We start from the raw sequence: 12,281 nt of genomic DNA, 5'->3' as shown, positions 1-12,281 counted from the left end.
TTTAAAAGGATAACACATTATATTTACCAAAATATAAAACCACTTGAGGTAGGTATAAGACTTCTACCTGATGTCCCTGTTACAAAATACTGCCTCCCTTTTGGCCCTTACTTGAGTATTTTACTTGTGAGTAAGGCTTTAAGTTCTGTCTCCTTGCCAAACATACCAACATATGTAAGTGTATTGAAAAAAAGGAAGTTATTTAATTACAACTCTCTGCTAAACTTTCAGCATTACAATAGTGTGACAACTGGTTTACTCATGTTCAGTATAATGTGTCCGGGTGTTGTGTTTTGCTGGTGACTTTCAATTACACTTCATGTGGTAACACTACCGAGTCAGGTTCTGTTCCCCACTACCATAAGGGTAGTAATATGAACATATGGCAGCCCAGAAACACACACTCAAAATATGCACTCACCTTGCATACACAGAGAGGTCGTCCATAAATGACCCTTGCTATTGATAGGATGTTGAACAATATATGCCAAACCAAACGTATGGATTACTTGCATTAATTAAATCTAGATGGAAATACTATATGAAAGGAGAGTTTAAATTGGACAAGTAAAAGTCAGGCTGCTTCCTGATTTAAATGTATAATTTATCAATGTGAAAATCTGTATCGGAGACAGATACCCATACTATAGTCCTGCTATGCACAACTGCACACCTGCATATCAATCCTCCATATTAGCTAATTTTAGCAATGAATTATAAGGAAAACTTTTTGATAATGTCTGTGATAAAAGATCAGTTCAAAATCAGATTTAAGGCAATGGTGATTTGGTTAAAAATGGAATTTCGTTAAATTGAAAGTATGTTTACATTGTAAGGACAAACTGGTTTTGTTAACTACAATGTCAAAATCTCCCCCATGGAAATAAGCTGGTCTCAAGTTGTCATTCATCACAGTAATTTTTAAAGTAATATTGACTCCACCAATAAACAAGCCAGGTTTTAGTACAGGGCTCTCGATCTTGGCCCCATTCCCAATGCAAAATACCTTCTTTTTTTCCCAATTTAGACCCCAAGTTTTCCCAATTCTAAGGAAAATATCATTATTTTTTCCAATTCTAAGGGCCCTGGGCCCCAGTCGCAAAATGGGGTGTGAGAGCCCTGTAGTATACAACACTGAAGTGTCCTACTATTATTAGTAACAGTATATATGTATGTGTTCCTTCTTCAATTAAAAAAAAAGACAATAGATGAACCTTTATGCTACATTTGTCTCTAACTAAATAAACACATGCAAAAAATATTTACTAAGTAAGACAGGAAAAAAAATAAAAGTATGTTTTATCTATAGATATTTTCTCTTATTTTATGTAAAAAACATAAAATCCTTTTCTTTTGCTGTCCAGTATTTTTGCTCATTTTTTACACAGAAATATCACATTGCTATATGTGAACCAACTCAACACTTAACTTCTAGTATTGAATCTGACAATGCCCAATGTAATTACATTTACATGTAATAAATGTAAACTCTGATAACAGGTACACAACAGGTGACAACATATAATTGATGGTCTGTTTCATATCAATATCATATCAGCTATTATTTGATGAGCTTAAATTGAGATAAAATCATTCTGATTCCAACAACAATTTCAGATAAAATTTCTTTCCTATGTAATAAAAAGATACAGATGGCAACATGATATACTTGTGTGGTCCTCAAACTCTTGCTTTTCTCATTTCTCTTTGTACATAGGCTTTTATATATATCCTGCTACTGGCATTGCATTGTCAGAATACACATATATTGCTGTATTTGGCAGTGACTGAAAACAGATGTATTTCAGCATATGCCATAATTCAACAGAATGACTTTCTGAATTTACTTAAAAATTGTGTTTAACAATATAAAATATGTTGAAATAAATTATGTTATGTGTTGTAACGAAGAAGTTTTTTAATACAAAAATTCATAAAATCTTTGTCATATCTGTTGAAGTTTGAAACTATGTTTCTGTATGAAGCAGTTATTCTGGTGTTCATCATCAGGCAAAATTCAGTGCATAGTGAACGTTAGGAAGACCAAGATTGGATAACAAAATTGGTTGAAGTTTTCATGCACTAATTTTCAGTGTTACAAGATAAATAGAATACACGGTCAGTGTCTTAAAATATAAACTGTGTTTTGGCTTGGAACAGAAAGCTGCTCACTACTGTTGTCTTTCTTCACCCTTGCCAAAATACAGCATATATTTGAAGACATTGACCATGCATTCTCTCTCCCTATCTCTCTCTCTATATATATATATAGCTAGAACATATATTCCTAACAGAGGAAGTTTTAGAGGCTAATACTAAAGTGACAAAAATGGCTTTAATACGACAATAACATAGCATAGTGCTGTATTAATACAATTGTACCTAACCAGCTGTTCTATAAAACTTTTACATAACTGGCCGAAATTTTAACATAACTTAACCAAAATTCCGTGTTCCTGGCATCATTTGTCAACAATATTTTGAATTTCGTTCAAACTGTGTAAACTTACACATTGTAACACGCCATACCTCCGGACACATTCGAAAAGAGTTTGATACACATTCTCAGCAAAGACCACTGCGATGTTTTTGTAGAACACGTCATTTCTACTTAATGCACAAATTCAATAAATTAACAATTTACACGTGCGTTTATTGTAACGCTGAATGGGAATCAGCTGGTCTGCTGATTGAAGAAAAGAATTCGCTCATTTTAGAATTAACTTACCTATCTATATTACCTACATTTCGAGTGAAAACTCCACGCTTTGTTGTCGATTGTACCTGTCTATAGACACGGTACACCTAATATCCTCAAAATGTGACCCATCCTGTTGTTTTTCACACAAAATTTACACAAACAACCACGAAGTTGTTTTGTTCAAAACACGGAAGTGACGAGTTATCGACTCGCATTTGTACGGTGGCCTTCACATGCCAGCGTATAAGACTCATTCCACATAAGAGTTTTCTCCCTCGGTTCTTAACTCGACGTAAAATCCTTCATTACAGTGGTTATACATAGGACCTAGCGATCTCCAAGATTATAATCAATGATTGAAATTGTTATAAGATTGAAGTTCGAAACATTATTTTACGGACGTACATACTAACAGAGACTGAAGCACTTAATCCCGGTAGTGACATCTCCGATGTTTGGCTTGTTGTTTGTAAACTGCACAAGGCATGAAGTCACGGCAATGCTCTCTAGATCTCTAACCAGTGACGAAGACACGTACGTTGCAAGTCGATATAGATAAATCTGTGCAAAGACTCATTAAAGATGGAAATAAAGACAGCATCTTATATCATATCGGGCATTGTTATAAAAATAAATGTTTTTCGTTTGAAGATTATCAAAAGTCCAAAAGCGATTTTTGTTGCTAAAATTCATTCACAAAATCACTATGCTTTTTACCATAATTTATTAAGAAATGTGCTTGAAACAGCAAGACTAGTTAAGCCTAACTCAAATGTATTTGTTGTTGGTTTACAAAAGTCTTCCATTTCTTCAACCACCCACACTCCTTATGATAAACAAGTATGTAATCTCAGCGACTCCGTGCGTCAGGAACGACAACTCGTGTATTGTGACTGCGAGGAACGTTCAAACCTGGTAGAGATTTATGTCTCTAGGCTACCGTAGACAATCGTTACACCTTAATTAAGGAATTAACTATGGTGATATAAAATGCATTTTACACAAGTCTAACACATTTAAGAAAATGCGTTTGGACAAAGAAATCCATTGGAATCTTGAGATCAAAATGCAAATAATTATGTTGCATTGAGTGCATCTGGAAAAATCGTGTGTTCATAGAAATTATACCGTGAATTTACTTGTCCGGATGCCATCCAAAATGTGTGTGTTAAATTTCCTTTTCTGAAACGTAAAATAGAAATCAATGTTTGGAAATAAGTTTTTTTAAATGTTTCTATAATACTTTCTGCAATGTTTTACCGAATTACTTTAAACATGAAAAGAACATGGTTTTTCTCCGTGGAATTAAATAGGTAGGGCTAAATCTTGCTAGTCACCCGGCATTAGCATGGCGAACAGAGAAAGGTGAACTGTCGGCGAAACGTCAAAGAGAAACGGTAGCTTATAACCTGCTACATGAAACATTATTTTTTGCATACTTGAAGAACTCGATGTCGTCGACGTATTCAGGTAAAAATAATAAGGTTGTCACCAATGTAGATGTTTTCCTTAATACAAAATAAATCCCTATTTTTTATGGCTGCAGCGAAGCGGTCGCCAGACAGATCACAGACAGGCTTGTCTGAATCACTCGTCTGTCGGTGTCATGTTGACATTTTAATTGGCACTCTGAACGATGCTCGACGTACTCAACTCTTTCTTGTTAAGTAGCTGCATTCGTTGTATGGACTGATAAATTACAGTGATTGATATTTTGTAATATCTTTCAAATTTCTGACATGACGATAGCATATGTATATATATTTATAGGTACATGTAAGCCAAATGATAGGATGTCAATCGTAACAATATAGAACCAGCCATGTAGTTGGAGAGAAATCCTCTTGAAGCTGGACAAACGTCAAGTGTGGGATAGAAGCATACTAGCATGAAAGTTCTTCTTAATCCACTTCCTAACCCACAGGTGCTCTCCTGTGTTTGCTACCATGAAAGATAAAATCTGTCTTTCACTTGGGAAACGATTGCCCTCTCAAAATTTGCAACATTGTGTAGTACAACCACATCACATTTGGATGCCATCATCAATTTTCATAAGTATTTTACATCCCATTTATCATAGCACAATATATGTACAGTTCTTATCAACAGCACTTGTTGTGATTGAAAAGTGTAGGACTAATAGAATCTTTCACCCCTTTTGGGTGAGATAGGTGATCTCAAATGGAGGAGAAAGATTATTAAGTTGTCAAACACAAGATTTCCAAGTGTTTGACAACTTAGAAATTCTCCCCCATGGATTGAGATTGTATGAATGATAATTTTCTCTTATCCTGTTTTCCTGGTCTGAGTGCAAGACGAAGTGTATGGTGTGTAAAAGATATCACATGGATAGCATATAAAAGTGACAATGCCTGTACCTCAGATGCTTCACATTTTTTATTTAATTTTACACGAAATAGAGTTGTAGTGTGTATGCCAATAAAATGTTAAATGAAATAAATTTTTATATATGTTTTAGAATAGATTATAGAATAGTTAACTCCTTGTTACCAAACAGCTATTACAATCTCGTAGAAAAGTTGTAAAAGTTGTCCTGATGACAGCCGCCCAGCTGTGAAGCGTGTCAGTGATACTGTCACTGTAATAAACGTAAAACTTCTCTTTGATCTTGAAATTCTTTTACTATATCTACATATTTTTTTAAATAAAAGTTGTGGATAGATTAAGATAAGTTTTAGGTCTTGATGATAAATGGGATTTTTAGTTTTGAGGATAAAATCATTTCAGTAGCAGACAAGTTAATGAATGTGCATCACCTCATAAAAGTAGTTCCATTTTTGGGTCATGTCAGTGATGTCACTTAAATTGTTTTCAGTATGTGCAAATAGCATGTGTAGCTTGTCTCAACCCTAGGCTGAAACAAGGAAAGCTTTTACTGGTAAAAAGCATGGATCTATATCTGTCCAGGGTAAAAGAAAAAATATCCATTACCAGTGTGTTATGTTGAAAAAGTTATGCTAACCTTAAAACTTAATTAATACACAGATATATTAATTTCCACATTTCAATTAATGAAATTTCCATATATTCATCATAACTACTCATTTCATGTCAAATTTTTATTCATTCCATCTCTGTTGTCCATGACTTTCTAAAATTCAAAATTTCCCACAACCATTTTATAGAGAGGCGTGTAACATTAACATGAAAATTGTGTTACAGCTGAATACCAGCCCTATTTCAATCAGGGCACTGGACAGCGTACGTCCTCCACAGCTGTAACTTCCAGCAACTCGACGACGGGCAGCTATTCAGGTGATGCTAAAGGTAGCTACCAGCACACGGCAACAAGTATTGGTCAAGTGCAGACTCAGGGCAGCTCCAACTACAGCCGACAGTCGACATGTGGTTATCAACAGAACTCTGCACCTGGCACTGGAAATCGTACGCCAACTCAAGGGACAGAACACTATAGTCAACAGACAAATAGCACAGACACATATGATTACAACCATACCGGATACCAACAAACAACTACAGGGTATGACAACAGCTACGCAACTTATACTTCCAACACAGGATATGATTCTTCTGGTACTAACTCTGCTTATGATAATACCTATGACGGTTCTGGGTTTCAAAGCAGTTGTGGTGCTTTGAGTACAGAAAGCACTGTGACAGTCTATGGTACAGGATCGTATGTTGATGGGGAGTCTTCCTGTTGTAACTCTAGCAACTACAATAATGATAGCTCTGGTTATAACAGTTATAGCTCCAGTATGTCTGGCTATAGTAATTCTGCTTATAACAACTTATCCACTGGTGGTTATGAAAAAGGTCCTTCGCATTACACCAACAGCACAGAAAGTGGCAGTAATAACAACTACAGCTCCAATGGTGGATTCGTTAACCATGGAAACAGTAACTATGGTAACAGCCGTGTAAACAATAGCTGCAGCAATAGTTACAATGAATCTGGTTCTTATGACAACCAAGTTGGAGGCTATGATGGCTACAGTTATTATGACAACAGCTCCCAGAACTACGATGTTAGTTCAAGTAATAGTAGCTATGACAACAGCTACAACGGTAGTGGTAATGACTATGGACACTCTAACTATGGCAGAAATGGCTATAGTTTGGAGAAAAGCCACAATCAATCTTACAGTCACCAGTATAATAAAGACCAAGGAGTTCATGCTGAGTACTCATATTCTGGTTATGCAACAGGAGTTAGTAGGGAATATAATAAGTCAGAATACAGTAGCCAAAACAGAGGGGTTATGAGAGGAGCCAGGGGTGGCAGGGGCAATCACAGTTTTCAAAAAGGTGATAAAGGTTTATCATCTGGGGGTAATAGGGGGTACAGAGGCAGAGGGAGCAACAGTTTTAATTCGAGAAGCAGAGGAGGGAACGATAGAGGGGGAAGGGGTGGTTATAGTGATAGAGGTGGTAGAGGAGGTGATAGTGTTGGAATGAATCAAAGAAATAACCACAGGGGGAGAGGTTTTATAGATCAGCGAGGAGGGATGGCTAGGGGAGGGATGGGACGGGGCGGGAATCGTCATAATGCAGGATCACATCGATATAGCCAAAGAGGTGGTGGCAATATGAACAAATTGAACAAATCAGATTGGAGTAGACAAAATCAGGCAGATAATAGCAAAAACAATCGTCCTGTGAAGGTTTCATCACAGTCCGTGACGGGCGATGCTGTGAAGCGTCAGGCTTCAACGGATCTAGAAATGGACACTTCTGGACCCTCATCTATCAAATCACTCAAAACTGAACAAGATACGGAGAATAAACCAGGGTCCAAAACTAATCGTACGGACAGCACTTCATCTGTCATATCAACAGACAGTAAAGAGGAAACATCTCCGAAAAAGAAAGGTACTGGAAAGAAGGACGACATAGAACTTGATCCAGAAGTAGAAGCAAAGCTGGCTCTGTTAATACAGCCCAAGCTTTGTAAACTTTGTAACTTAGCTATGAATAATGGTCTACAAGCAGATCAACATTATGACGGAAAAAATCACGCGAAAAAGGTACGCCTCTTCCGACAGTCAGCTGCTCTGGAAGTGACACTAAAAAAACTGGAAAAGGAAGGGAGTATTGTCACAGGAAAGACAGTAGTTTTAATGGAAGAGGATGTGCCAAATGAAAACGGAAAGAAGAAAGAAGGGCAGGCGGATGACAAGAAGGAAAAGATGGAAAGCAAAAGGTGCAAAGATGATATAGAGGTATGGTGATTACATTGCCAGTTACCAGGGTAACATTGGCACAGACCTAGCTTAGCTTAAAAGTGTATGTGTGTGTCAGGGGGTGGGGGGAAATCTGCAAGTTTTATTCCAAGCTTGAAATTGAAATCATTCATCTGACACCAAATTGACCAACAGATCATGTAGACATCAGAGAGAAATCTAGAGGTCATACATATGAATTTTACTTATCAAACTTTATGCATATATATATATATATATATAAAGGACCCTTTTATTTCCTGTGGATTTTTGTCAGCTGGATATCACAGAACTTTTCTACACATTTCCATGGACTTTCATCTCCCATTTTTTTGAAAAAAATTAATGCATATAATGTAAAAAAAAGTGATTAAAACAGTAGATAAATAGATAATAATGAACTTGATCAAACCATTGTGATACTGGCTGATATCCTAATAGTAGTTTTAGAAGTGTTAACAGGAGACACAGAGTATTTTGTTGTTTACACCTTGTAATTAGACTATGTTGCAATGTTTCAGAGGCTGGCTGGAGCATCGGAGGAAATCTATTGTAAGGTCTGTGATGTTTCCTTCAACTCTCCAAAGCAGGCTATGCAGCACTACGAGGGTAAAAACCATCACAAGAAAGTGCGCATGTCCACGCAGGCACGTGATGTCACAGAATCTCAAAAGGACCATGTCACTGTGTTGGTATTTTCCCTGTGGTTTTAGATGTGTAGTTTACACTAGAAAAAATATTACGGGTTTTGTCTTGTGTCCACTATGTTTCATAGCCCTTAAGGCTTAGCTTTGTTCAGTTTTGAAAATGATTCTTTGGAGTAAAAACCAATTCCAGTAAAATGTGTATTTGGCATTAAGTCTCCAAAATAAATCACTTCTATTAATGGTTCAGTTTAACTACTGGTCTGTAATTCTTAGCAAATTATCAATTAAGTTCTGTTAAATTAAATTTCCCCATTACATCCCATGGCAGAGAAATTATCAGTAATTAGCTAGCTAAAACCATTTAATGTTCCACCAGTCAATTAAAAACATGTTATTGCTTTTTGAGTTCACCTGGTCCGAAGTATAGATGAGCTGATGCCATATTGCAGGTATCCATTGTCCGTCATCGTTTTCTACATATACTATTTGTCATGAAAAACTGAGCTAATTTTGATAAATTTGTCAGAATCATTCTTCAGGCAAGCAGAAATGGGGACAGGAGGGGTGGGGCCAAATGGGGGAATCAGAGCAAATTCTTCATAATTCTACTCCAGTAGGAATGATTGGATTTTGCCCAAATTTGGTCTGAAGCAGTTTTGGGGGAAAGGGAATTAATTTTGTATAAGCAATGGGTCTTGACCTTTGGATGGACATGACCTAAATCCTACTCCTTCAGTAGGAATGATTGAATGTAGCCCAAATTTAGTCTGATGCATCCTTAGTAAGTTGAAATCAGTTTAATATAAACAGTGGGTCTAGGTCCCATGGGATGGGAGGGGCAGGACCCATTTGAGGGGAAATAGAGTAGAGTATTTTTTTTTCAAATTCTTCTTCTTTAAGAATGGCAGAATTCTGTCCCAGTTTGGTATGAAGCATAAATTGTTTTGCTGACCCTCTTCAGACCGAGGGATGGGGCCCAATGGTGAAATAGATAATGTGTTGTGTCCTTGGAATCTTAAAATTCCTTTTACTCTAGTTCGGATGAAGCAATTTCAGCCAAACAAAGCCAGGTGAGTGATACAGGCCCTATGGGCCTTTTCTTTTCCATTATGTACATTAGTTGTGACTAACAATTGTTTTTCTGTTCAATACAGAGACGGCACAGTGTTCGAATGTAAACTCTGTTCAGTCCATGTTACCTGTCAAGAACAACTCAATGCACATCTAGACGGGGCCAAACACAAATCCAAGTTAAAATCTCAGGAGCGTGGTGACTGGGCAAGTGGCCGTGCTGGTTTTGGCCACAGAGGCAGAGGAAGAGGTAAGTAAATACCTCCAATTTACCCCAGACTAGAAGGAGATGTCGAGTTAAGGTTTTCTTTCCTAATTATTTCGGTAGACCAGAAGGCATCTTTCAGGAATGGCGACTCTCTGTCACTCTCTGCACCTGTTACTCATGGCAAAATTGAAGGCTTCATGTGCGATTCTTTTTGGATAAGACGCGGAGACTAATCTGATCCTTAATAGCATTGTTTTGTCTGTGCAGGGTTTCAAATACCTAATCACCCTCTACATCTACACAGTATCTGGTATTTGCTCGGAATTTATATTTTCTGTGAGATATATAAGTATTAAAATCCCTTTAAATCCCCTCCGACTTTCATTTTGATATAGCTTTGTTATCTTTTTAGGTGTAGGATTCAATGGCTGTCCAGGCTTCCAAGATGGTGCTGGTTACAAACGAGGCTATCCATTCCCCGGGGACGATACTGACTCCGGACAACCAAAACGACACCGCGACTTTCAAAATTACCGCACACCAAGTGGTAAATTCTACTGCAAGGTGTGCAATGTCACAATGAGTGGTGACAGACAATTCGCAATGCACATGGACAGCAAAAAACACAAGACAAATAATTCTTCATTTAAACATATACCGGACGGTGAACAGGAGGTTTCATAGTGATGACCTAAGAGAGATTTACAACATCATAATGATTCCACATTCATATGCTAATCAAAATGGACTGTTGGTCTCCTACACTTTTGTATTGTGATTAGATAATCAATTTTTAATCAATGATTTAGTTAAAGATGTTGTGAACTGAAATTGTCTGTAAAAAAAATTAGTTTGGTGAATTTTGAAAGCTTCGAAAGATTTAAGTACAGGTAATGGTATTGAAAAGAAAAGTGGAAGCTGTAGAATGTGGATCATTATCACAAGGAATCGAAGTTAATTTTTGTATTGAGGGATGCCATGGGGCTCAATTTTTGTGGTTTTTCAAATATTTACTATTTAATGGTCAGTTAATTTCCTTAAAATGTAAAAGTCGCATAATATATTTATACTAATTTATCAGTTTGTGGATATTTGAATACATGGATTAAGGGTATTTATGATATCCATGAAAATAAATTCTCACTAAAATCAGTGATTTTGCAGTACAGGACATTTAAGGTAGTATAAGGGTATACAGAGGTTTATAACTCATTATACTGTTTTTGTGAAATGTTTAAAGAAATATGATACAACAGTGAACACATATTCAAGTGATTAAAGCATAAATTATGATGAAAGGTGATAGTCCTTAAGCTTTAGATTTGTTTGTGTCTTTGGGAATTTGGTTGAAGGTCAGTTAATAGTCTAGAGTTTGTATAAGGACATTGGCAAATATTTCGATGCTTGTGTATTGTGGGAAGTTGATAGGAGGAAATTTGCATATGTTTTTTGACACCTGGTCGTAGTCAAGAGACTGTTTCAGGAAATTGGCAAATTTTTTTACACATGGTCATAGTCTGAAGACAGTGTAAAGAAATTTGCAGATATTTTCACACTTGTTTAAAGCTTAGATTCAGAATGAGGAAGAGGGCAAAATGTTTCCTCCTGTGTGCCAAGTCAATCAACAGTTTGAGGAAAATGGAACTTTTAGTTACCTTTTTATAGTCTTAGATAATAGGTGATGATGACCAAATTTTCACAATGTGTTTCAAGGGATGTTTCCACACATATCTTTATCTAGTCACAATGAGGAAACTGAGTGATGTTTTGAAACCTTTGAATATAGCCTATGTGTGGAAAAGTGGAATATTTTTAAAACTACCCAGCTGGGTCATGTTTCCACATCATGTTGTAGTCTAGAGTGAATGTCTCTGTACAAACAGCAATGGGATGTATGAAAATCTGGTCAAAGTTTATACTTCCTAAAATTGGATTAAAATACAGATCATCCTTATACACTACATAATCTGTCTGTTGCCACTGAGGGGTCATATTCAGATGACCTTTCAATAGACCAATAAAATCACAGTAGACAAAATCCTGCCAGAGCCATTCTTTCTTCGGCTTTTATCATGGTTGTCATTAAATAGATAGCAACGGAGTGTCCTAAATTTCAGCCATTGTGAGCCGCCTCTCACCAGAAAGAGTGAATTTATTGGATAATATAAACCTTATCTGTAGATTCTCATTTTAGATTATCATATCTACTTCTGAAGGAAATGAGGTGATTTAACATATTTTCAATACTGCTTCTATGAAATTGCTTGTACAATCACTCTCTTTTTTCTCCAATTTGCATACACTGTTGAACAGGTGTGTAAGAGATGAGCTTTGATTGGCTGAAAAAACCCATTGAGGTCATCTGAAAGTGACCTCTTGACGGCCACCATTAGATCTTCATAGCATAATATATAATGATGATCTGTATTTTAATGAGATTGTAGTTTTAA

At 36.5% G+C, this 12,281-nt stretch overlaps 1 protein-coding gene across 1 annotated transcript; it reads left to right on the top strand.

Moving 5' to 3' along the window:
- The first annotated feature begins 7,137 nt into the window (after positions 1–7,137).
- On the top strand, positions 7,138–10,515 carry LOC132543028 (zinc finger matrin-type protein 3-like). Its single transcript, XM_060206485.1, has 4 exons — positions 7,138–7,905; positions 8,427–8,593; positions 9,707–9,873; positions 10,244–10,515. The coding sequence occupies exons 1-4, from the start codon at positions 7,138–7,140 to the stop codon at positions 10,513–10,515; spliced, it is 1,374 nt and encodes a 457-aa protein (XP_060062468.1).
- The last annotated feature ends 1,766 nt before the right edge of the window (positions 10,516–12,281 follow it).

The sequence above is a fragment of the Ylistrum balloti genome, unplaced genomic scaffold (assembly GCF_031769215.1).
Source record: "Ylistrum balloti isolate Yb309-2 unplaced genomic scaffold, AGI_CSIRO_Ybal_v1 Utg369734, whole genome shotgun sequence".
NCBI classification, from domain to species: Eukaryota; Metazoa; Mollusca; class Bivalvia; order Pectinida; family Pectinidae; genus Ylistrum; species Ylistrum balloti.
This window is presented reverse-complemented; position numbering and strand designations above follow the sequence as displayed.